Below are 27341 nucleotides of genomic sequence, written 5' to 3'. Positions count from 1 at the left end.
TTTTTTTTTTTTTTTTTTTTTTTTTTTACAAAGGCCCTTATGCTAGAGTCATGTATCTTGAAATTGTGGGCAACTGCAGCTGCAGACCTCAATCTATGGTACATATCAAGCATTTCAACATTTTATTACAATGTCATGACTTTTATCTACTTCTTGGAGCACTTTGAGCATCATTAGTGGCACTCCGTGTGGGTCCCATGGTGTTATTCAAAGTTTATGGTATTGCAGTAAACATGATGAAAAAATATGTGAGAACTGTGAGACATCACTTTTTACTGCAATGTAAATTTACTGGAGAGGAACTGCTTAGGTGGAGATGATTAGTGGCATATGTATTCATATTTGCAACATATCCTAAAGACTCTTCAATATTTGTTGTAATTTTGTCTTTCTTATTTGATACAGTTTTAAGAGTATGTTTTTTTAAATACATACTTTAAGTTCTGCAGAACGTACAGGTTTGTTACATAGGTATACATGTGCCATGGTGGTTTGCTGCACCCATCAACCCGTCGTCTACATTAGGTATTTCTCCTAGTGCTATCCCTTCCCTACCCCTCCACCCACCAACAGGCCCCAGTGTGTGATGTTCCTCTCCCTGTGTCCATGTGTTCTCATTGTTCAACTCCCACTTATGAGTGAGAACATGTGGTGTTTTTCTGTTCTTGTGTTCGTTTGCTGAGAATGATGGTTTCCAGCTTCATCCACGTCCCTGCAAAGACATGAACTCATCCTTTTTTATGGCTGCATAGTATTCCATGGTGTATATGTGCCACATTTTCTTTATCCAGTCTATCATTGAGGGGCATTTGGGTTGGTTCTAAGTCTATTGCTAGTGTTAACAGTGCCACAATAAACATATGTGTGCATGTGTCTTTATAGTAGAATGATTTCTAATCCTTTGGATATATACCCAATAATGGGATTACTGGGTCAAATGGTATTTCTGGTTCTAGATCCTTGAGGAATCACCACACTGTCTTCCACAATGGTTGAACTAATTTATACTCCCACCAAAGGTGTAAAAGTGTTCCCATTTCTCCACATCCTCTCCACCATCTGTAGTTTCCTGACTTTAATGATTGCCATTCTAACTGGCGTGAGGTGGTGTCTCATTGTGGTTTTGATTTGCATTTCTCTAATGACCAGTGATGATGAGCTTTTTTTCATGTTTGTTGGCTGGATAAATGTCTTCTTTTGAGAAGTGTCTGTTCATATCCTTTGCCCACTTTTTGATGGGGTTGTTTTTTTCTTGTAAATTTCTTTGTAGATTCTGGATATAGCTCTTTTTCAGTGGCTAGATTGCAAAAATATTCTCCCATTCTGTAGGTTGCCTGTTCACTCTGATGATAGTTTCTTTTGCTGTGCAGAAGCTCTTTATTTTGATTAGATCTCATTTGTCAATTTTGGCTTTTGTTGCCATTGTTTTTGGTATTTTAGTCATGAAGCCTTTGCCCATGCCTATACCTGAATGGTATTGCCTAGGTTTTCTTCTAGGGTTTTTATGGTTTTAGATCTTATGTTTAAGTCTTTAATCCATCCTGAGTTAATTTTTGTATAAGGTGTAAGAAAGGGGTCCAGTTTGTTTTCTGCATATGGCTAGCCAGTTTTCCCAACACCATTTATTAAACAGGGAATCCTTTCCACATTGCTTTTGTCAGGTTTGTTACATAGGTATACACATGTCATGGTGGTTTGCTGCACCTGTCAACCCATCATCTACTTTAGGTATTTCTCCTAATGCTATCCTTCCCCTAGCCCCCCACCCCGACAGGCCCTGGTGTGTGATGTTCCTGGCATCTGTAGTTTCCTGACTTTTTGATGATCGCCATTGTAATTGGCGTGAGATGGTATCTCATTATGGTTTTGATTTGCATTTCTTTAATGACCAGTGAGGATGAGCAGGAGGATTGCTTGAGCCAAGGAGTTTGAGACTACAGTGAGCTATGACTGTGGCATTGTACTCCAGCCTAGGTAACAGAGCAAGACCCTATCTCTAATGTATATATTCTTTTTTCTGTTAAACAGATTCAATTCTATAAACTTCGTCAAAGCACCTCTTTTGCTGCATCCAACAAATTTGGTAAGTTTTATTTTCTATTTCATTTAGTGCAAAATATCTTTAATTTCTTTAAATTTCGTTATGCATATGTTATTTAGAAGAGTGTTGTTTAATCCATGAGTACTTTGGGATTTTCTAGCTATCTTTCTGTCACTGATTTCTGGTTTAACTCTGTAATAGTCTGAGGGCATACTTTGTATGATTTTTATCCTTTCAAATTTGTTGAGGTGTCTTATATGGTTGTCGGTCTTGATGAATGTTGTTTGGACTTGAGGAGAATGCCTATTCTGTTGTGGAGTATGCTATAGATGTCAGTTAGATACAGCTGATTGATGGTGCTCTTCAACTATGTCCTCAATGATTTTCTGCCTACTTGATTTGTCAATTGCTGATAAGAGGATTGTGTAAGTCTCTGTAAGTCTATTCATATATTTCTCATATATTTGCAGCTCTACCAGTTTTTGCTCATGTATTTTGCTGCTTTGTTTAGTGTATATACGTTAAGAATTTTATGTCTTCCTGGAGAGGATGGGCCCCCTTTATCATTATGTAATGCCCCTCTTCTTCCATGATTTTCAGTGTTCTGAAGTCTGATTTGCCTGAGATTAATATAACTACCCAAACTTTCTTTTGATTAGTGTTAACATACTATATGTACTTGTCTCCCTCTTTCTACAGTTCTGTCCACTGTTGATGACCTCATCAAAGGCATTGTTCGCTTGTTAGTTTTTTAATGCTAGAATTTCCTTTTAATTCTTCCACTTCTTTGCTTTTATTGCCCATTTTTCTTGCACATTGTATACTTTTTCCATCAGAGCTCTTAGCATATTAATCATATTTTAAATTCCCAGTGTGATCATTGCAACATCCCTGCCATGTCTGAATCTGATTCTGATGCTTGTTTTGTCTCTTCAAACTATGCTTTTTGTCTTTCATTTTTGTTGAATATTGGACATGAGGTACTGGGTAAAACGAACTCGAGTGAATAGGCCTTAAGTGTGGTGGTAATATATGCAGTGGGGAGCATTCTGTAAGTCCTATGATTAGGCTTCTTAGTAAGCCTAGGTCCCCGGAATGGACATTCACAAGTGTTTTTCAGTCTTCCTCCACCTCTCTTCACCCCCATTTAGGTAAAACAGGAAGGTTGGAGGAGGCTGTAGTTGGTGATTCCCCTTCCTCCAGTTGGCTAGGCACTGGTAAAACCCAGTGCGATTAGGTTCTAGCAAAAGAGTTTGCTTTGGGGCCAGGCTTACATTAAAGAAAACAGAATTCTCTGGGCATATTTCAGAATAGTTACTTTCACCTACACCTGCTAGAAGCACAAGGGGATTTTTCTCTTATACTCATTATGAAAACCAAGTAGGACTCTTAGAAGTAAAACTCACAAGTGTGCCTTCTCCAATCCACACAAGGCTTGGCCTCCTCTTAAGAGATTTTCTCTCAATTAGCCCATGATCAGCCTCCGGGAAGTATTCAATTACCTTTAGATAGTCCTACCCAATGCTGGCTCCAGTGGCAGTTTCTAGGCAGGTGCTCCTCCAGGTAAACTATGATTTTCTGCACCTGCCTATGTCTCCAGTTTTCAGGGTGGTGGTTTGTCCTGTGACTTCAACTCAAAGTAAGAGTTTAGTTGTTCAGCTTTTTTCTTTGTTATGATGGGAATTAAATTTTTCAAACTTTTTACATGTCAAACTGGAAACCAGAAGTCCCTTATAAAGAAACTGCCAATTTTCTAGATGAGTTGTACCATTTTACATGATACCACCAATGTGTGAGAGATTTCATTTCTCCACATCCTTGCCAGCATTTCATACTGTCACTAATTTTTTTTTTAGGTATTCTAATAGATGTATAGTGATCTCAGTGTAGTCTAAAATTGCATTTCCTTCATAGCTAGTGATGTCAAACATTCTTTTCAGAGCTAATTTGCCATCAGTATATCCTCCACAGTGAAATGTCTGTTTTTTGCCCATTTTCTAATTGGATTTTTTTAACTGAGTTTACAGTTCTTTATTCTAGATAAGAGTCTTTTGCCAGATATGTGGTTTACATGTATTTTCTCTGTCTCTACATTTTTCATCCTTTTAACAGGGCCTTTGGCAAACAAAAGTTTGTAATATTGATGCGTCAATTTGTCAAGTTTTTCTTTTATGAATATTCTTTGGTAAGAGCTATTCAGTAAGTTGGAGCCTTTCTCCTATGGTTTTTCCTAAAGTTTTATACCTTTATGTTTTACATTTAAATCAATGATCCTTTTTTGAGTTACTTGTTTAATGAGTGAATAAGTAGAGACTCTTTTTCTATGAAATCCAGTTGCTCCCCCAGATAATTATCTTATGAATCATGTCTATCACAAATTATTATCACTAGATAATCAATCAACTTAATTTACTTTTTGTTAAAACCAACCTGCTGAAAAGAATATAAATTTTGACTAGGAGGAGAAAAGTGGAATGGATTTATGATTTTATGGGAATTATAACGGGAGTATTTCAATGGAGACTTTAGGCAACTAGAACTCATCGTGAAACCAGAAGGTAGAAGCTGATAAAGACAGGGGTAAAAAGGAGAAAACGAGTTCAAAACAACTAACTTTCGGCTGGGCGCGGTAGCTCACGCCTGTAATCCCAGCACTTTGGAAGGCCGAGGCGGGCGGATCACAAGATCAGGAGATCGAGACCATCCTGGCTAACATAGTGAAACCCCATCTCTACTAAAAATACAAAAAATTAGCTGGGTGTGGTGGTATGTGCCTGTAGTCCCAGCTACTCGGGAGGCTGAGGCAGGAGAATGGAGTGAACCCAGGAGGCGGAGCTTGCATTGAGCTGAGATCGCGCCACTGCACTCCAGCCTAGGCGAACAGAGCGAGACTCTGTCTCAAAACAAAACAAAAAACAACTAACTTTTCTCAATTCATTCTATCCTTTTGCCTAGGGATCAGATCATTGCAAACCCCAAATTAAAACACAAAACAACACTAGAGGGCAATTTTGCATGCAAATTATGCTAAGGCATAAAGAATATCTTAGTATTTCTCAAAATGTAGTCATCTGTGGATTTACTGAACAATTTGCCATATCTGCTTATAATCATACACTACTTCATAATTTTTGACAACCATAAATAATTAATTTCCTTGACATGTTTTAATGGTATCATTGTAATTATCAGGTGATGCTTTGGAGACTGATTATCATACTATACTATGTGAGGTATTACAAAGAAAATCAAGACTCTTAGCAGATTGTGATCATTTTTCTTTCCCTAATAGATTTGACAGAAAATTACTGCTTGATTTTACTGTGAGAATTTGGATCCAGACCTACTGTCCTCATTAGGAATCAGAAATCAGAATGAAATATCAAAATGATGCCCTAGTGGCTATTGCAGAAGGAATATGTGGGTAGTTGGAGAAGTATTCACCTTTTTTATTTCAAGGTGTAAAATACACATGGCCAACATTGTTAGTTTCATCTGCAGATGGAAGAGCTGGGAAGTATAAAAACCTGTACATGACCTTTTATCAAGATTATATGTCATCAAATTACCCATATCCAAGTTTCCATGGGCCTGGAATTTCCTTTCTACTTGATAGGGGTATATATTAGGACGTACAGTTGATAATATTTTTATTTTTTTTTTAAAAAAGGAAAAAAGAATCAGCAGAGTCAAGATGTCTTAGTCTTAAGGCTTTCTGGATTTCGTCCTTGGAGGAGGTCAGGATCTTCCCAAGGCCTGGGTCCTCGAATATTCTTCCAGTCATCAAACTTGGAGTCTTTTATTTTCTATAGAACCGCAAAAAAATTAAAGTATAAATATTAGTATAAGAGCCCTGTGGCTTTGATTAGGACACAACTAATTCAATGAATAAATGAGTAGAAAGTATCTGATAGGTCCTCAATTACAATTGTAGCAAATAAATCAACTACAATCATAATCATTGATGAAATGTCATCTTAAGATCTACAACTTTTCTTGTTATTGATGTTAATGCCTATCTTACCCCACCTTAACCATAAAACTATTAAAATAGAGTAAGAGTCTACATGCCTTATTTTTGAGAGGACAAGGAAAAGGCCGAAGCTGGCAAAACAAAAGTACAAATCTGAAGGCTGATCCAGCACAATAATGACTGAAAGGGTTTCGGGATGATGGTAGAAAATAAGAAGAAAAGAACAAAGATGGAGACCCTGAAGTCTTCTACAAAAAAGAAAAGAGACCAAGATAATTTGTCTTATGCCTGGACTTAGGAATGAAAAGACTTTTCCTACAGCTACCGTAAGCAAAACACTTTTGGGCAACTGAAACTAGTTGCGAATGAAAAGACTTTTCCTACAGCTACCATAAGCAAAACACTTTTGGGCAACTGAAACTAGTTGCAACTACATTATGGATCATCCTACCTTCATTTAGTCTGAAGTACCTCTCAAGCACAAAAATAAAGGTGGAATAAAAGGGGAGAAATAAACGTTTCTTCACCTTTCTCCTACTGACCACCACTCTGACATTAACTTTTACATATCTGCTGTTTTGGCTGTTCTGGAATAATTGAGTAAGATAGAAAAAAAAAGGCTGAGAAAACACAGGATAGCTTATATCCAGAGACAGGGAAAATGGTGTAAATTTACCTTGACACTTGGATACTAAGCATTACTCTCTTACTAACTAGCTATATAACCTTTGGAAAGTGATTTAAGCCACCTGGGCATTAACAATGAAAAGGCTGCACCAAATAGTCTAAATGGTTTCTTCAGCTCTCAAATTCTACAGGTCCTAGAAGAACTAGAAGGAAAGGAAAGGAAAATCTACTCCCAAACTCTCCATAGCATCACTACCAGTATAGAACTACAAGTTAGCAAGTTATAGGATTTTTTTTTTCTTTAATCAATGGGAAAGTAGTAAATGAAAATACTGTTCACTGATGGTTTTACCAGTAGTCTGTATAACATATATACATGAAGGAACAAAATTCAACTAATTTAGCATACAAGAAGAATTTAAAGTATTTTCAAGTATAGTTATGAAATGATCTAAAGTTATTAAAAGATTTTAATAAAGAATAACGGCCACTATCCAGGTAACATAAGATATATATGCTTAACAGAATTGAAGAAAATTCTTAAATAACAAGTTCATGTAAAAGTGGTCTAGTCTTTACAGATCTTTGGTGAAGGAGATTCCCTGTAGAATTCTACAAAACGTGCACAGTGGCTGAAGAATGGGCTGTGTAAATGTGCTGAGAAAAACCACCCAAGACATAACACTTCACAGCCAACTGGTATAGGCCTGAGTGTGGAACAGTGTCAAGAAATGCTGAGAAAAAACAGTGTCAAGAATATGGAGTTTTCAGGCCTGCCAGAGTGGAGACCTTTCTTTTAACATTTTGTTGCTACCCTGACATCCACCTAACACACCAAAAGGGCTGTTCTTCAGGAGTAAAAATTATGCCTGAGAATAAGATTTTCTTTAGACTCACCCCAACAAAGCTTAAAGCCAAGCCTTGACAAGATTCTCTGGGGAGATGGTTTGGAGATTGAGTCCCAATAAGGGAGAAGGGCCAAGGAAAGATAGCAGCCCTTCAATAGATACTTCCCTACAAAGCACAAAATGAAGTTCAAGGTTATTAGCCAACAATTAAATTGTCTGCTAAAATAAAAATCAACACTCTTCAGAATTTTCTTCAGTGTATTATTCACAATGACTACCTTTTGATACAAAATGACCAGACATACAAAGAAACAGGAAAATATAATCCAGTCAAAAAAATTACAAACTCTAAGATGTAAAGAACATCCTCCCTCACCACATCCCATAATATAGCATGCTATTAAACTCCTTGATTTTTGCTAATTAGATGGGTGAAAAATGATACCTCATTACACTTTGACATTCCTATTATGATAAATTGAGCATCTCTTCATATGTTTAAGAATGATACTTATTTCCTTTTGTCCAAAAGTTTTACATGCTATGCTTTCCCATGTTCTTACTGAACAAATGAATTGTTGAACTTTTTCACATTGATTTGGAGATGGTCTTCATATTTAAGTAAATTAATGTGCCATAAGATTAAACTATATTTGTAGGATTTCTCAAGTAACTTGTGACTTTATATACATTTTTTTATTCTGAATGTTTGAATTTGTATGTATGAACCCATTAATCTTTACTTTTAGAGCTTCTGGGTTTCATATTACAATTAAATAGGCTTTTTTGACTCAAAACAACAAACAAAATTCTCCATTTTTATTCTCCTAGTACTTTTAGCATTTTGTTTCTTACTTTTAAATTCTTGACCCATCTGGAATTTTTGTAGTATATTAAGTATGGATCCATCTTTATTTTCTTTTCAAATGACTATACAGTTTATCAAATACCATATATTCAAGATAATTTTTTTTCTGTACTACTCTTTTATTTTAAGGCAGATAAAACCAGTAACTGACTGTTATAAGACAGAGACTATATTAACATACTGTACCTCATATTCCGACTCTAAAGATATTTTATTCTCTTTCAGTTTTTTTTCAAGCTCAGGATCCATCTGTAGAAGAGGAAAAAAAGTAATAAGTTATCTAAGTCTGTTAGACTCAATTTTCAATTTTAAGTTATAGAGGAGATGGCTGAAATACTATGGCCAAATACAAACACATGGCAAAATCTCCACCATCTACTCTGATCACATAATGATAACTAATGTACTACTGCCACCATTATTCAACTAACAAGAGTTAATATCTACTGATTACTTGTTATGTGACAGACATTTTGACATCATATATTATCTTGTTTCATCCTCACAAAATCCATGAGATATATATTATCTTTCTATTATCATATGTAAGGAATATGGGACACAGGGGGTTTGAATAACATGTCAAAGAGGCAGAGCTTGGCTTTGAGTATTGGTTCTCTGCCTCTCCTGAGTTCACACTATTAACCACCAACCTAAATTATATTATGGAGAAATAACATAAAAATACTAATATAATGCTGCACTTGAAAACAAAAAGGAATACCTTCCATGGGCCAGAAGTAGATATCTACAAAAAAAAAAAAAAAAAAAAAAAAGTCCATAGAGGTAAAAAGGAGCTAATGCTATATTACCTGTATAAAAAGTCTTTCTGTATGTGGCAAAGCCTTCAGGAAAAAAAGTATGATGGCTGAAATTAATAAACAACAACTACAAAAAAGCAAAGACCAAATAAGTAAAATAGAAGCATAACCAGAGGATTTCACTGGAATAATGTATGAAGAGATAAAGATGAGATGAATGAAAAAAAGTATTTTACAAAAGCTAGACCTAAAAGTTCTAACACATAGCTAGTAGGAGTTCCAGAATTAGAAAATAAAGAAAGGGGAGGGAGAGCAATAATGACATAAAAATAGCAAAGAATTCCCCACTACATAGCAATGAGTCCTCAGACTGAAAGAACACAATAAGAAATAAGCACAACAAAACAAAAACATTTTTAATCAAAGTGAAATTGATTAAGAGAAAAAAGAGAAGTCACAAAGAGTATTCAGATGAAAAGGTCAACGGCACAAATTCTATAGGCAATAAAGAGCATATTAATATGAATAATTTTATGCCATTAATTTGAAAACTTAGATAAAATGGACAGATTAATAGAAAAATACAACTTTCCAAAACTGACAAAGGAAGAATAGACAACTTGAATAGTTTTACAATCTATAAATAATTAAATCTATAATTAATAACCTCACACAAAGAAAACTCCAGGGTCAGATGGCTTTGCCAGTAAATTCTCCCAAGAAATAATGCCGGTGTAACAAATACTCTGTATGAGTTATGTGGTAAGCATAACCCTGATATCAAATTTCACAAAAAAGTAAAAATAACAGGCCAGTTTCATATATGAACACAAATGCAGAATTCTTAAATAAAATAGTGTAAAAAGAATTCAGCAACATACCAAAAAAATAGCATACCATGATCAAGTTGAATTTATTCCAGAAAGGCAAAGTTAATTTGGAAATCAAGTTGAATTTATTCCAGAAAGGCAAAGTTAATTTGGAAATCACAATGTAATTTGCAAAACAAACTAATGCGACAGAACAGAGAATCCTGGAGCAGACTTAAAAACTTATATGAACAGTTGATTTATGACAAATTAGGCACAGAACAGCAGTCAGGAAATAATGCTATTGTCAGTATATGATGATTGCACAATTTCTTATCTATTAATATATTAGAGAATATATTCCTCACATCACATACAAAAAAAGAAATCAATTCCAGATAGAATGTAGACCCAACAAAAATCAAAACTTTTACTAATTCACATAGAAAAATATTTATACTTTGGAGAAGGGAAAATGTTTCTTAAAAGAAAAAAAAAAATCATATATTGTATTAGACTTTTTTTTTTTTTTTTTTGAGATGGAAGAGTGCAGTGGCATGATCTTGGCTCACTGCAACCTCTGCCTCAGTCTCCCGAGTAGCTGGGACCACAGGCACGTACCACTATGCCCAGCTAATTTTTTGTATTTTAGTAGAGATGGTTCACCATGTTGGCTAGGATGGTCTTGATCTCTTGACCTCATGATCTACCCGCCTTGGCCTCCCAAAGTGCTGGGATTACAGGTGTGAACCACCACACTCAGCCAACTGTATTAAACTTAAGAAAATTTGTTCATCAAAAGATACCATTAAGAAAGTGAACACTAAAAGGTTTATAATCTGGCATGCATAAAAAAACTCCTAAAAAATTGTAGGTAAATGGGGAAAGGATTCCCTATTTAATAAATGGTGCTGGGAAAACTGGCTAGCCATGGATGTAGAAAGCTGAAACTGGATGCCTTCCTTACACCTTATACAAAAATTAATTCAAGATGGATTGTATACTTAAATGTTAGACCTAAAACCATAAAAACCCTAGAAGAAAACCTAGGCAATACCATTCAGGACATAGGCATGTGCAAGGACTTCATGTCTAAAACACCAAAAGCAATGGCAACAAAAGCCAAAATTGACAAATGGGATCTAATTAAACTAAAGAGCTTCTGCACAGCAAAAGAAACTACCATCAGAGTGAACAGGCAACCTACAGAATGGGAGAAAATGTTTGCAATCTACCCATCTGACAAAGGGCTAATATCCAGAATCTACAAAGAACTTAAACAAATTCACAAGAAAAAATCAAACAACCCTATCAAAAAGTGGGCAAAGTACATGAACAGACACTTCTCAAAAGAAGACATTTATGTAGCCAACAGACACATGAAAAAATGCTCATCATCACTGGCCATCAGAGAAATGCAAATCAAAACCACAATGAGATACCATCTCACACCAGTTAGAATGGCCATCATTAAAAAGTCAGGGAACAACAGGTGCTGGAGAGAATGTGGAGAAATAGGAACACTTTTACACTGTTGGTGGGACTGTAAACTAGTTCAACCATTGTGGAAGACAGTGTGGCAACCATTGTGGAAAACAGTGTGGCAATTCCTCAAGGATCTAGAACGAGAAATACCATTTGACCCAGCCATCCCATTACTGGGTATATACCCAAAGGATTATAAATCATGCTGCTATAAAGACACATGGCACACGTATGTTTATTGCAGCACTATTCACAATAGCAAAGACTTGGAACCAACCCAAATGCCCATGAATGATAGACTGGATTAAGAAAATGTGGCACATATACACCATGAAATACTATGCAGCCATAAAAAAGGATGAGTTCATGTCCTTTGTAGGGACATGGATGAAGCTGGAAACCACTGTCAGCAAACTATCTCAAGGACAGAAAACCAAACACTGCATGTTCTCACTCAGAGGTGGGAATTGAAGGAGAACACTTGGACAACAGGGTGGGGAACATCACACACCAGGGCCTGTCGTGGGGTCAGGGGAGGTGGAAGGGATAGCATTAGGAGATATACCTAATGTAAATGATGAGTTAATGGGTGCAGCACACCAACATGGCACATGTATACATATGTAACAAACCTGCACATTGTGCACATGTACCCTAGAACTTAAAGTATATTAATAGCAGGAAAAAAACCAATAATCCAGTAGAAAAATGAGCAAGAGGCCTCAATAGACACATCCCAAAAATGAATATACAAAATAGAATATAAAAATGGCCAAGAGACATATAAAAAGTGATTAACTTCATCAGTCACCATGGAAAATTTAAATTCATCTCATAATAGCAATTCATAACACACCCAACCAGAATGATTTTAAAAAACAAAATGAAACTGACAATACAAAGTATTTGGAGCCTTAACAATAAATTGCTGGTTACAGTATAGATGGTCTTTCTGAAAAAGTTCAGAATTATCAAATAAAATTGAAGTATGATACAACACCCTATAATCTAGCAATTCCTTTTTGTACATGTATAGGAGAAAAGCATACAAGACTGGAATGTTCAGGATGTCACGAAGATGGCAGAATAGAAGGTAAACCTGTTCATATCCCCCCATAGCAACAAGAATCCTGCACCTATCCACGGTAAAAAGTCTCTCAGCAGGAGCCTCAGAATTCATGTAGGAGGTTACCAAACCCTGATGGAGCCAAAGACCTAGGAAGGTCGTTTTGAATGCATTCACACCTAGGTGGATGATCCACTGAGCTTGCTTCTAAGTTCAAGCCTGGAAACAGCGGTCCTTCAAGGGGCTTAGCTACAGCCCCCTTTGGGCATCAGTCTACAACCAAAACCAGCTGCCAAGAGGTCCAGAAGGAATCACACATGCTAATGACTTAGCAGAAAGGCTTGTCTGCCTGCTGATATTGGTCTTGACAATGAGCCTGGAAGTGGCCCTGTGGCTCTGCTCCAGCCTTCAGCTGGAGGTCCCAGCTCAGAACTGTTTACACAAGGACCCAAAGGGAGACTCAACCATATCTGGCAGCCCAGGAGTACAGGCCTCCCCAGTGGGCTTGCCAGCCTTCTGTCACAGCAGATCCTGAGGGGGCCCAGCCTCAGCTGCAGCCGCTCTTGCTGTAGTTGAGAAACGATCCTGTCTGTGCAGGATCCTCCAGGAAGACAAGTGCCCCACTTGAGCCAACAAGATCCAGCTCTCTAGCCTCCAGGCCACAGCAGATCCCAGGGGGGCCCAGTCTCAGCTCCAGCCTCTCTTGCCACAGTTGGGGAACTATCCTGTCTGTCTAGGGACCTGCTGGGAAATGCACACCCACCTGAACCAATGTGACAGGCATGCCATCCTCTCTTCTACAGTAGATCCCAAGGTAGCTCAGTCTCAGCTTCAGCCCCTCCTGTGGAAGTTGAGGAACTACCCCACTGATGCAGTGACCTGCCAAGTGACACATGCTCATCCGTGGCAATGAGAGGGGGTCATCAGCCTCCCCACAGCAGATCCAAAAGGGGTCCAGTCTCAACTCCAGTCCCTTCTGCTACAGTCAAGAACCCATCCTGCCAATGCAGAGAACTGTTGGGAGGCATGCTTGTCTGGGGGCACTGAGACAGTCTTCTGGACTCAAGTACCTGGTCAGCATTCCCACACAGCCCGAGTACCTACCTTGGATCTTCCACAGATCCATCTGGGCCAAAAAGCCATGCCAACCTTGGAGCCCTCATGAGACTCATGGCAAGCCTGGGCTTTGAGCACTCTCTAGTGCTGAGGCAGCTCAAGTGGTCACAGTCTTAGGGAAGACAACAGTCAGTGTGCTTAGAATCCCTGTAACACCCTCTGAAGAAGGACAGGCACAAACAAAACCAGATTGTACAGACTAAGATAAATACACAGGCTCTCAATGCACAAAAATTGTCACATTTCCTCGAGTATCAGAAACATTTAGGAAAATATGACCTCATCAAATGGATAAAATAATGCACTGGAACCTGGCCGGGAACAGTGGCTCAAGCCTGTAATCCCAGCACTTTGGGAGGCTGAGGCGGGCGGATCACGAGGTCAGGAGATTGAGACCATCCTGGCTAACACGGTGAAACCCCGTCTCTACTAAAAATACAAAAAATTAGCCGGGCATGTTGGCGGGCGCCTGTAGTCCCAGCTACTCGGGAGGCTGAGGCAGGAGAATGGCGTGAACCCGGGAGGCGGAGCTTGCAGTGAGCCGAGATCATGCCACTGCACTCCAGCCTGGGGGACAGAGAAAGCCTCCGTCTCAAAAAAAAAAAAAAAAAAAAAAATGCACTGGAGGCCAACCCTAAAATGATGGAGATGTGTAATCTTTCAGACAAAGAACTGAAAATAGCTGTTTCAAGGAAGTTAAATAAACTTCAAGAAAAGACAGAGAACCATTTAGAAATTTATCAGAGAAATTGAACAGAGAGATTGAAATACTTTTTAAAAAATCAAACAGAAATCCTGGCACTAAAAAATACAATGAATGAAACAAAAAAAATGCACTACAAAGCATCAACAGAAGAATTCAGCAAACAGATGAAAGATCAATGAGCTCAAAGAGAAACTATTTGAAAATACACAGATACACAGTAAGAAGAGAAAAAAGGAAAAAGAATGAAAGTAATAAACAGCTTACAGGATCTATGGAACAACATAAAAACAGCAAATATTCAGGTTATTGGAGTTAAATATTAAAGTGGGAACTAAGAAAGACAAAAGAGCAGAAAGCTTATTCAAAGAAATAATAACAGAAAACTTTCTAAACCTGGAGAAATATATAAATATCTGGGTAAAGCAAGGTAAAATGTCACCAGTTAGATTCAACCCAAATAATACCCCAAGACATATTATAATCAAACTCTCAAACACCAAAGTCGTAAGATGCTAAAAGCAACAAGAGAAGTGAAGCAAATGATATAAGGGACATCCATATGCCTGGCAGCAGACTTCTTAGCAGAAACTTTATAGGCCAGAAGAGAATGGGGCAATATATTTAGAGTGCTGAGGAAAATAAACTAAAATACTGTAACAACCAAAAATACTGTATCCAGCAAAGTTATCCTTCAGAAATGGAGAGATGAAAGACTGCCAAACAAAAGCAGAGGGAATTCATTGCTACTAGACCTGTCCCAAAAGAAATGCTAAAGAGAGTTCTTCAAACTAAAAGATAAGAACACTGCATGATATACTAATACTGCAATCGTGATGTTTAAACCACTTTTATCTTTAGTAAGAAGATAAAACTATTAAAAATAATAACTGCAGCAATTTGCTAAGAGATTGGCAATACAAAAATGTAAATTGTGGCCAGATGAGGTGGCTCACATCTATAATCCCAGCATCCTGGGAGGCTGAGGTGGGTGGATCACTTAAGGTCAGGAGTTCAAGACCAGCCTGGTCAACATGGCAAAACCCCGTCTCTACTAAAGTTGCAAAAATTAGCCAGGTGTGGTGGTGCATGCCTGTAGTCCCAGCTACTTGGGAGTCTGAGGCAGAAGAATCGCTTCGAAGGCGGAGGTTGCAGCAAGCTGAGATTGCACCACTGCACTCCAGCCTAGGCAACAAACCAAGACTCCATCTCAAAAATAAATAAATAAATTGTAACATCAAAAATTCAAAATGTTGGGGGAGAGTTAATGTGTATAGGTTTTTATTTTGGTTTTTCCTTTTTCTGTAATCTAAGTTAAGTTGGTATCCATTTGAAATAAGTTATTATATCTATAGGATGTTTTCTGTAAGCCTTGTGGTAACTGCAAAGCAAAAATCCATAACAGATACACTAAAAATAAAAAGCAACAAATTAAAATATGCTACCAGATAAAAATCACTTAATCACATAAAAAGTAAGAAATGAAAAAAGGAAGTGAGGAGTTACACAACTAGAAAACAAGCAACAAGGCCGGGCGCGGTGGCTCAAGCTTGTAATCCCAGCACTTTGGGAGGCCGAGGCAGGCGGATCACAAGGTCAGGAGATCGAGACCACGGTGAAACCCCAGCTCTACTCAAAATACAAAAAATTAGCCGGGCGTGGTGGCGGGCGCCTGTAGTCCCAGCTACTTGGAGAGGCTGAGGCAGGAGAATGGCATGAACCCAGGAGGCGGAGCTTGCGGTGAGCCGAGATCACGCCACTGCACTCCAGCCTGGGTGACAGAGCAAGACTCTGTCTCAAAAAAAAAAAAAAAAAGAAAACAAGCAACAAAATGGCAGTAGTAAGGCCTTACCTATCAATAATAACACTGAATGTAAATGGACTACACTCTCCAGTTAGAAAACATAGAGCGGCTCACTGAATTAAAATATAACACCTAAGTATATGCTGCCTATAAGAAACTCACCTCGTCTATAAAGATACACATAAACTGGAAGTGAAGGAATAGAAAAAGATATTCCATGGAAATGAAAACCAAAAAAAAGAACAGAAGTAGCTACACTTATATCAGATTAAATAGACTTTAAGTCAAAAACTAAAAAGAGACAATGAAGGAAATTATATAATGATAAAGGAGTCAATTCAGCAAGAGAATATAACAATAGTAAATATATATGCACCCAACACCTGAGCACCCAAATATACAAAGCAAATATTAACATCTAAAGGGAGACAGACTGCAATACATATATTGGGGAATTCCAACACCCTACTTTTGGCGATGGACAGATCATCCAGGTACAAAATCAACAAAGACACATTAAAGTTAAAACTACAGCCTAGACCAGCCGGGCACGGTGGCTCACGCTTGTAATCCCAGCACTTTGGGAGGCCGAGGCGGGCGGATCACGAGGTCAGGAGATCGAGACCATGGTGAAACCCCGTCTCTACTAAAAATACAAAAAAATTAGCCGGGCGTGGTGGCGGGGGCCTATAGTCCCAGCTACTCGGATAGGCTGAGGCAGGAGAATGGCGTGAACCCAGGAGGCGGAGCTTGCAGTGAGCCGAGATTGCGCCACTGCACTCCAGCCTGGGCGACAGAGTGAGACTCCGTCTCAAAAAACAAAAAACAAACAAAAAAAAACTATATCCTAGACCAAATTGACCTAAGACAAATTTACAGAATATGTCATTTAACTGCTGCAGAATACACATTTTTCTCATCAGCACATGGAATGTTCTCCAGGACACACCATGTTAGGCCACAGAACAAGTCTCAACAAATTCAAAAAAGTATCAATCATATCAAGTGTCTCTTCTGACCAAAACAGAATAAAAATAGAAATCAATAACAAGACGAACTTTGGAAGCTGTACAAATACATGGAAATTATACACAATGCTCCTGAACGACCAAAGAGTTAAAAAAAAAAATTAAGGACCAAATTTTAAAAATTTATTGAAACAAAAATGGAAACATATGAACATAGCTATGTTCATTTGTTTACCTTTGTCTATGACTGCCTTTGTACTACAACAGCAAACTTGAGTAAATGCAAAAGTTCAAATTTACTATCTGGCTCTTTATAGGAAAAGCTTGCTGATCCCTGACTTAGATTTGAAGCACAGATGAATTTCACATATATAACATTGAATAAAACAAGTCAGCACAAAAGAATAAATATAATTCCACTGATACAAAATTCAAAACAAAGAAAATTAATCAAAAGGTTTTGGGATGAATTCTAAGATGGTAAAACCAAGGAAGTAATTACTATAAAAAGCACAGTAGGGCCAGGCGCAGTGGCTCATGCCTGTAATCTCAGCACTTTGGGAGGTAGAGGCGGGCAGATCATGAGGTCAGGAGATCAAGACCATCTTGGCTAACACAGTGAAACCCTGTCTCTACTAAAAATACAAAAAATTAGCCAGGCACGGTGGCATGCACCTGTAGTCCCAGCTACTCGGGAGGCTGAGGCAGGAGAATCACTTGAATCTGGGAGGCAGAGGTTGCAGTGAGCTAAGATTGCACCGCTGCACTCCAGCCTGGGCAACAGAGTGAGACTTCGTCTCAAAAAAAAACAAAAACAGAAAAAAGCACAGTACTGTTTATCCTAGGGGCAAGAGGAAGGCACGGAGCAGCAACAGGAGAGATTAGGAAGCAGCACACAGAATGCGTCTGGAGTGCTAACAATTTTTACTTTTTGACACAGATGGTGGTTACTTGGGATTTCAGTTTATGATAATTTATTAAATTGTACATGTATGTTCAATACACTCCTTGGTTTCTCTATTGTGTTTCACAAGAAAACAACTTAAAAATAAAAGAATTATTATATTAATCATTGCATGTATGTAAAAGGGATAAAACACAAACCTACAATACAAGTTAACTTCCTCATATGCTTTCAACTGAGAAAACAGCAAATGACCTACTGCTGGTGGGCACGAGGAACTGATTGTATTATTGAGAAATATATCTGTATTTTGTGTGATTTAAAAGAAATTTTCAGTGCTAATTTTGATTGTGTGAAATTTCTGCCTTACCAGCATACATTAAAATCAAACCTCCACGTAAGATGCTACTCTATTGTATAATACTTTGATAAACTTTCTTCTTGTGTATTTTCTGTACAAAATTTATCCAATAATCTAAAATTTATCCAATAATGTCAAAGTAATTTGCAAAACAAAATAATCAACCAAAAAACACCATTACCTGCAGTCTCTTGGAGTTTAAGAGATAAAGACCCACTAAAGGAAGGGTTCCAAAAGAGCTTAGAGTTGAAAGCCCATTTCTCCCCCTGGAAACCCTTGACACACCTGGTAAACCCATAGGATAAGAACCAAGGTTTGAAACCAGGTAGATGGCTGCTACTGGGGGTTACGGAAACCACCACACAGGGCTATAATGACAAAAAATAGAGATCAAAACACACACAACAGACGGTTTTGAAATTCTGGAACTGCGTAAGATAGGAGTATACCACTAGGTTGAAAATTCTCTGAAAAGTAGAGCAGAATTTCCTGGAGTATCAATTTAAAGCCATGTAGGTCCATGGACGTTATTTATAAACAACTATAGAGGTTCCAGATGATATTGTTTTCCTCCAGGAAGGGTTTATCCTTTTTTTCTGCAATACAAACAGATTGGGGGCTAGGAATAAGGAAGAAACAGAGAGGATAGCCTAAGTCTTAATTAACTGAAATCAAGACATGACCTGGCTCCCTCCTGGATGATATTAAGACGGATCAGCCCACAATTAAATAAATAATTAGCCTTCAATTAAATAAAGAATTAAATGTGCATTTTAAAACTAAAAAATATAGTAACTGATATCACGAAATCAAGGGATGGCTTTATGTGGAGATTGAACATAGCAAAAGAGAGGTTTTGTGACTAGAAGATAAAACAATAGAAAATATACAAAATAAAGTACAAAAAAAAGAATGGGAGGGAAAACAAAACACTGAAAAATCATAATAGAAATGTTGGGCATAGTTAAAAAATATAACATACATCTGATTGGCATCCCATAAAGAAAACTGGGCAAAAGCAACAACTGACAAGATATGAACAATTTTTGGTTTTACATTTTCTGTGGTTTCATTAAAATCTTCAAAGAAATCAGAAGATAATTTGGCTTTTTGGGTCTTTTGTTTTTTTTGAGACAGGGTCTCACTCTGTCACCCAGGCTGGAGTGCAATGGTATGATCACAGCTCACTGCAGTCTCAAACTCCTGAGCTAAATCAATCCTCCCAGATCAGCCTCCAAGTAGCTGGGACTGCAAGCACGCACCACCACGCCTGGCTAATTTTTTGCATTTTTTGTATAGATGAGGTTTCACCATATTGCCCAGGCTGGTCCTGAACTCCTGGTTCAAGTGATCCACCCACCTCAGTCTCCCAAAGTGCTGAGATTAACACATGTGAACCACCATGACTGGCCCCAGAAGATACTTTGAAACTCAATTTTTTCTAAATCAAGTACCTAAGAGCTAAGGTGGACATTTCTTGGTGCCATTTTTCAGTTTAGCATTGATATAATATAGATAGCACAATCCTTGGTACAATTTAACAGTATACATAGGAGGTCAACAGACCTAGTACCAGTCCCCCTTTTGTTTACCCATAGGATATTTTAGTAGTTCTAACCTCTGAATCAGAAAAATGTCACTTTAGTCAGTTTCATAGAGCAATCAAGAGAACAATGATAATGCATGTTCTCACTGGTATGGTATGCACAAGCTAACTCAGCAGCTCTGTTTTAGACTGGGTATAGTATTGTTGTATTTTGGGGAGATGAGTAAACTTATGATTGATTTATAAGTACTTGCATGCCTCATCTTGGATCTGTGAGATTCAGTCTTCATATCTGTTTTCACACCCGTCTCCACCATGCCCAATCTCAATTTCTTGTTTGCGTATTGTGCAGTATGCTCTGTTTTGGTTATTTAACTCCTTAATCCAGTTATATGTGTCCTTCCATATGTCATTAAAATAACAGAGTCATTTAGCTTTCTTTTTCAGTGATGTCTGAATCATACTGGCACTGGTATTATAATTGTTCTCATTTCCATTATCTAATCTTAGAAAACATGGTCACAATATTTATAATGTTAAAAATTAAACTAACACCATCTGTTACAAAGCACAATGGGCAGGCAAAGTCGAAGACTTACTGCTCGCAACTGCAATGTACTTATATTGCACACTTAAATCACATCACTTGGTCTGATGCAATAATGTATGATCCATTATTGTGGCTCCTTGGTTGTTAGTATCAGCACTCACAAGAAAAAAACAGCAACAGCCACTAGGGACAGCAGATAAACTATTCCAAATTGTTTTCTAAAACTTGAAAGCTGTTGCTTCCAGCTCTTACATTTTTAGGCTTATACTTTCCCCTGAACATTGCACATCCTTTACTGAGAAGCAAGATGTTTTCTTTCCTGGGATGCCAAACTTTCAGTACAAAAATCAGGACAGTCTCAGGCAAACAATGATGGTTGGTCACCCCAAATCCATATTGTCCTTTCCACATCCTTTTCCAAACTTCTCAGCTGAACCCATCCTCTTTTGATCCAAGTTTTTCCTTTAGACCACAGTGTCAACCCCCCTTGACCTCAGCAATTTACCCTCTTGACCACCTTAACCTCAATCTCTCAACCCACGCAACCACTATCAGCCTCAACCAATCTTATCCTTTCAATCCTCAAGGACAAAACTCAACCTCTTAACTCCTCTCAACATTACCTCATCCTCTCTACCTAACTGGAACTCAACCTCACCCAAACACTGACTCTTGAACACCTGAGTTTGACTTTTCAACATCAACCAACCTCCGCCTCTAAATCTCATAGGCCTTGTCTTCTGATCCTTCTCACCTCAACCATGTCCTCCCATCTTCCTCCTATAGACCTTAACCATCTTCATTCTTTTAACCTCATTCCCTTGATTTCAACTGACCTTGTTCACTCAACTTCAATCAACCTCATTCTCTTAACCTTACCTAACCTTGTTCCATTTAGTTTTGACTCCATTTCCTAAACCTCACCTGGTAGCCCAACCTCCCCTGTTCTCCTTAACTGGGTGATATGGTTTGGCTGTGTCCCCACCCAAATCTCATCTTGAATTGTAGCTCCCATGTGTCATGGGAGGGACCCAGTGGGAAGTAACTGAATCATGGGGATGGTTTCCCCCATGCTACTCTCGTGATAGTAAGTTCTCACAAGATCTGATGGTTCTATAAGGGATTTCCCCCTTTGTTAGGCTCTCATTTCTCTCTCCTGCTGCCATGTGAAGAAGGTCATGTTTGCTTCCCCTTCTGCCATGACTGTAAGTTTCCTGAGGCCTCCCCAGCCTTGTGAAACTGTAAGTCAATTAAACCTCTTTTCTGTATAAATTACCCAGTCTTGAGTAGGTCCTTATTAGCAGTGTGAAAACAGACTAATACACTGGGTTATTGGCACCACCATTTTACCCAGTCTTCAAAACCAAAACCTTGAGTCATCCTAGATTTATTCATATTTTTATATTACATACATTAGTCATCAAATACTATCAATTTGCTGCTAAAATTATTGCTAGAACTCATTAATTTCTCTTTATCATCATTGCAAATATTTTATTTCAGTTTCCATTATTGTTCATCTATGCTACTGCCCCAGAATCCTAACAGGTCTCTTTACTTCCAACCTAAACAATATTTTCTGTTCTATCTTGCTCCCCCAATACCCCTCCACCTGTACTCCACTGCCAGAGAGCTATTTCTAAAATGAAACACTGACCATGTGCCCAATACTCCCTCTACCTTATAGAATATAAGTCATTTCTATCATTTAGCTAATTCCTACTCATTCTTAAAGCCTAATTCAAAGGCTAATGCCTTTAGAAAACCTTCTCTGATTCTCCTTTTCCAAGTTAAAATTATACACCTCTCCTTGAACTTCTAGTAATGGCATTTTACTGACATTGCTATATTATATGTCTGGGTACATTTTTTCTATTAGCTGTCTTCCAGCCTCAATTATAAACTTTATAAGTACTAGTTTCTGAATACTTTACTTGCAGCATCTAACAAACATTAACACATGACCACTATCCAATTATTTTTCAAATATATACTTATTTTCTCCCTTCCAAATGTCATATACTACCATAATTTTCATCTTAAAGGGAAAAAGAAAAAAATTCCTTAATAAAGTAAATGGGATGCTAACTGAAATCTTTTAACACAGTTAAATTGAAAGTTGTTAACTGAAAATTAAGTAAAATTGCTCATTAATAAAATTGTTCTATTCCTTCATAGAAAGTACACATTTTTAAAATTTAATATTTACCCTAATACCTACTGTCTTTAAAACTAGCTGATGCTGGTTTCTCTGAAACCATAAAATTAACTGAGGAAACTAAATAGGACTTTATACTCTACTTTTCTATCAATATTACTGAGGTCTGCTAAAAGAATACATATATTACTTGGGGAAAAAAACTGCAAATATCAGATATGTGCCACAAACAAAAGGTATATACTTCTGAATGAAAAAAAAACAGAGTTCTTATGTAACACCTGTCCTGAATTTCACAATTGTGTGATTACAGAGGGTGAGAATCCTAGCTCTACCCCTAAGTAGCCATGTGACCTTAGCCAACTTAGTTAAGCTTTATTTTTCTTCAGTTTTTTCATGTAAAGACCCACTCAGTTTCCTCACCTGTAAAATAAAGACGATAATACATAGACAGTCCCCAACTTGCAATGTTTGAACCTACGGTTCTTTTACTTTACGATCCATTTAATCAGGTATTAAATGCATTTTTTACTTACGGTATTTTCAATTTACAATGAGTTTAGCAAGACATAACCCCATTATAAGTCAAGGATCATCTGTGTGTGTGTGTGTGTGTGTGTGTACTATTATAGTCCTACTACAAAGGAGACACTATAAATGTAAGTATCTTTATACTGAAAAAGTTTTCCTTTTAGTAACAATTATTAAAGATACATATCAATATACTTTATACCATTACTGATATTAATATGAAATATAATTAGAGAAATAAAATAAAGCAAAATTATTGACCTATGTTTTTTAATCCTTTCTAAATCCTAAAAACAGCTACACCAGATCATATTTTGTGGGAGAATGCTAACAATATTGCAAATTTTCTAATGAAATAAGAAAGATTACCAGACTGGGCGTGGTGGCTCACACTTGTAATCCCAACACTTTGGAAGGCCAAGGCAGGTGGATCATTTGAGGTCAGGAGTTCAAGACCAGCCTGGCCAACATAGTGAAACCCTGTCTCTACTAAAAATACAAAAATTAGCCTGGTGGTAGTGGCGCGCACCTGTAATCTCAGCTACTCGGCAGGCTGAGACAAGAGAATCACTTGAGCCTGGGAGGCAGAGGTTGCAGTGAACCAGGATAGGCCACTGCACTCCAGTCTGAGCAACAGAGTAAGACCCCATGGCAAAAAAAAAAAAAAAAAAGATTACTAAATTAGTTACATTTCATGATTCACTGCCATGTGATCACTAGTGGTACTTTAAAGAAAAAAACAAAGATCACATCTTAGCGTTGAAAAGCAAGACAAACTCAGACTGCGTAGTATACTGAGTACACAATTCTCCTAAACCAGAACATATAGACAGACACATGTCAAACTCTAATTATATTTCTTACTTTAATCTTCACAGCATCATATCGGATTTGAGAAAACTCACGAAGACCAAAAGAACCTCCAACAATCAGCAACTAAAACAAAGAAAGGGAACATTTAAGCAAAACAGAAGAGCACAATTCAAATTCAGCCTATCTATAGATTGCTTATCAAAACAACAATAGAGGCACATTATACAAAAATTCTATAGATTATTTTTCCTGGTAAGTCACCATTCATCTTTTAGAGTAAATGCAGTATATACTGGCTAAGGAACCATTATAGCATATCATTACCAAATACCAAAATCGTCACCCTATACCTGTATTTGACCTTATGATTTAAGTGACATCATAACAAGCATTATATTATTTGACTCTTACAATAGACCTATTTTTGTTTTTTGCTAAGAAAAAAAAACCATTCAACAAATGAGGAAATAAAAGCACAGCCAACTAAATGACTTGCCCATTGTTAACTTAAATTTTGCCCAAGGCTGTCTCTGTACTTCCATTGCTGTGCGATCTTCCTTAGTAAGTAAAGAAACTGAAACCTGATCAACTAATCAGACCATGTCCAAATAAGGCAGATGCCTAGCTATAACCAATCAAGCTATTTCTGTACTTCACTTTCCTGTTTTGTCCATACTCATTGCCCATATTGCAAAATGGAGCTCTCTCAACTTCTTCTGGTTCTGAGTGCTGCCTGATTCATGAATTTTTTTTGGTCAAATAAACTCTATAAAATTATTCTGTTTTTTTGTTTAAGGTTTTTTTTCTTTTAATACCACGTTTACACGGGGTAAACCCAGCAGTAAAACTCACCTTTTTTTTCCTTCAAGACCAGAATTCTTTTGATTTTATGATTTTTCAAAATAAGCCAATTGGAGTCCTCAATACCTTACCAAGTGATAAAGAAATCTCATGAAAGATTACTGCAGAATATTCTCTATATCACATTGTATTCCCAGGGACAATATAGCTATACAGATCACAGGTAAAGAAAGTTTTCAAATTCTTACTATATACTGAAATTCTGAAACATCATCTTAAGATATATAGAATCACTTCCATTTTTTTTTTCTGGCGCCTCTTTGAGGCACAATATTTTCAAAAGATTTAAACTTCATAATAAAGAATTGTAACCACCCAATGGGTTCACTGTGCATGCTGCCTAGACAGAGGCGATTTATCAAGACAGGGTAATTACAATGGGGAATTGCAGAGCCAGCCATGCGGAGACCGGAGTTTTATTATTACTCAAATTAGTCTCCCTGAGCATTCAGGGATCAGAGTTTTTAAAGACAATTTGGTGGGTAGGGGCTTGGGTAGTGGGGAGTGCTGACTGGTCAGTTTGGAGACAGAATCACAGGGGGCAAAGTGAGCTTTTCTTGCTGTTTTCTGTCACTGGGTGGGATGGCAGAACTGGTTGAGCCCAATTACCCGTCTGGGTAATGTCAGCTGATCCATCCAGTGCAGGGTCTGCAAAATATCTCAAGAACTGATGTTAGGTTTTACAATAGGGATGTTATCCCCAGGAGCAATTTGGGGAGGTTCAGACTCTAGAAGCCAGATGCTGCAAGACCCCTAAACCATAATTTCTAATCTTGTAGCTAATTTGTTAGTCCTGCAAAGGCAGACTGGTCCCCAGGCGAGAAGGGGGTCTTTTTGGGAAAGGGCTATTATCAATTTTGTTTCGGAGTCAAACCATGAACTGAATTCCTTCCCAAAGTTAGTTTGGCCTATGCCCAGGAATGAACAAGGGCAGCTTACAGGTTAGAAGCAAGATGGAGTCAGTTAGGTCTGATTTCTTTCACTGTTATAATTTCCTCAGTTATAATTTTGCAAAGGCGGTTTCAGTATTGCTACAAAAGTTCATGACCACAAGGAGAAACTCACTCATCATTACTTATTGTGTGTCGCTTTTATAAAACAAGCTTAGAACGGACTTTGGATTTCAGAAGACACCTGCAGATTTCCCTGACATCTCTAAAGCAGGGATGAACAGTGTTAAGATTCTCCCTGGGACCTGAAAGCTTAAGGAGATGAATAACTCCTCCCTTCTCAGGCCCAGTCCTAAGGCACAAGGCTACTTGTGCCAGCAGTGTGCGCCAGCAAGATAGCAGAAGCAGGAAGAGAGCCAGCCGGAAGATGCGTACCCCTGAAGATTAAGAAAGAGGCCATCCAGGTACAACATAGCAATTACGTCAGACTAGGACACATCCTGTTTACAGGAGACTATAAAACCTTTGTTCCGTCCTCACTTGGGGCTGATGCCATTTTAGGCCTCAGCCCAACCTGCACCCAGGCGCTCATTAAAACAGCACGTTGCTCCACACCACCTCGTGTTGTCTGTTGGTGCGCTCTTGGGGTTTGAACTGATACAAGAACCTTACATCTGGTGCCCAAACTCGGGAGGGGTTCTGGTCCACGTCCCCCATGGACCTACCCCTCCACCCCAGCAGGCCACAGCAGCCAGACAAAGGAAGCTCCTTGGTCTCCAGTTGTCTCTGTGCATGCACATTGGTCACTGATCTTGCCTACTGGTATGTTTCCCCAGGAGCCCAGTTAACAGGGAAAATCCGCATGGCCTCTCTTAGTTTCTCTGGTCCGAAAATCCAACATTGGTCCAAGAAGGCTCAGGCATGTGCCAGGCACTTGCTAATCATCTATCTGGTCTTAGGGGGATGCCTCTAAGCCATTTGATCATGTTCCGGGAATGAAAAAGGCAGCGGTGACAATTGCTCCTTTTATCATCTCCCTCCAGGATGGTCTCCTTTTCCCCTGTTCTCCCGAGCCAACACTCTGTTATGGGAAACTCCCCGTCCTGCATTCCAAACAACAGCCCTCTAGGCTGCTTCATAAAAAACCTGCAAACTTGGGCCTCAGGCAAGATACTTGCCCTAAGCGCCTTGTCTTTTTTACAATACAGCCTGGCCACAATGCGAATTAAATAATGGGTCCAAATGGCCCGTAAATGGAACATTCAACTTTATAATTTTAACTGAATTAAGCAATTATTGCCAACGACTGGAAAAATGGGGAGAAATTCCTTATGTCCAGACCTTTTTGCACTCAGATCACAACCCGACCTCTGCAATTCTTGCTTACCTGTTCAAATCCTTCCCCTCCATTCTCACCACCCTGATCACCTTTCTCCTCCCAACCCTACCTTTTTCCTCGTTTGATCCAGCTGACCGCTGTCCACCCCTCCCAGCCCCTACCTTTTCCTCTCAACCATCTTCTTTAACCCCCACCAAGCCTCCTCATCTTAGTGGCCATCTTCCCAGTCAGCTGTATCCACTTCCTTCCCTACACCATCCCTTCCTCAAGACAATTCTAGAATTGCCTGTACCCATTCTCCTCCCCCAGTGCCCTCTCC

At 38.2% G+C, this 27341-nt stretch overlaps 1 protein-coding gene and 1 long non-coding RNA gene across 3 annotated transcripts in view; one reads left to right on the top strand and one right to left on the bottom strand.

Annotated features, from left to right (window-relative positions):
* Positions 1-24153, top strand: part of LOC131381520 (uncharacterized) — a 54967-nt gene extending 30814 nt beyond the window's left edge. The window contains exons 2-3 of the long non-coding RNA XR_009210326.1: positions 2029-2083; positions 23998-24153. This is a non-coding gene — a long non-coding RNA (uncharacterized LOC131381520). The remainder of the gene's footprint in view (positions 1-2028; positions 2084-23997) is intronic.
* LOC116456346 (cytochrome c oxidase assembly protein COX16 homolog, mitochondrial) overlaps positions 5675-27341 on the bottom strand; it is a 35292-nt gene continuing 13625 nt past the window's right edge. Inside the window, exons 2-4 of one of the 2 annotated variants that reach the window (XM_032135104.2) lie at positions 23984-24055; positions 8544-8606; positions 5675-5847 (exon numbers count right to left, since the gene is read on the bottom strand). In XM_032135104.2, coding sequence (XP_031990995.1) covers positions 5731-5847; positions 8544-8606; positions 23984-24055 — 252 coding nt within the window. In that variant the 3' untranslated portion in view covers positions 5675-5730. The remainder of the gene's footprint in view (positions 5848-8543; positions 8607-23983; positions 24056-27341) is intronic. The other variant, XM_058429682.1, reaches the window with a different exon arrangement.

This window comes from Hylobates moloch, unplaced genomic scaffold, assembly GCF_009828535.3.
Source record: "Hylobates moloch isolate HMO894 unplaced genomic scaffold, HMol_V3 SCAFFOLD_16, whole genome shotgun sequence".
Taxonomy (NCBI): Eukaryota; Metazoa; Chordata; class Mammalia; order Primates; family Hylobatidae; genus Hylobates; species Hylobates moloch.
This window is presented reverse-complemented; position numbering and strand designations above follow the sequence as displayed.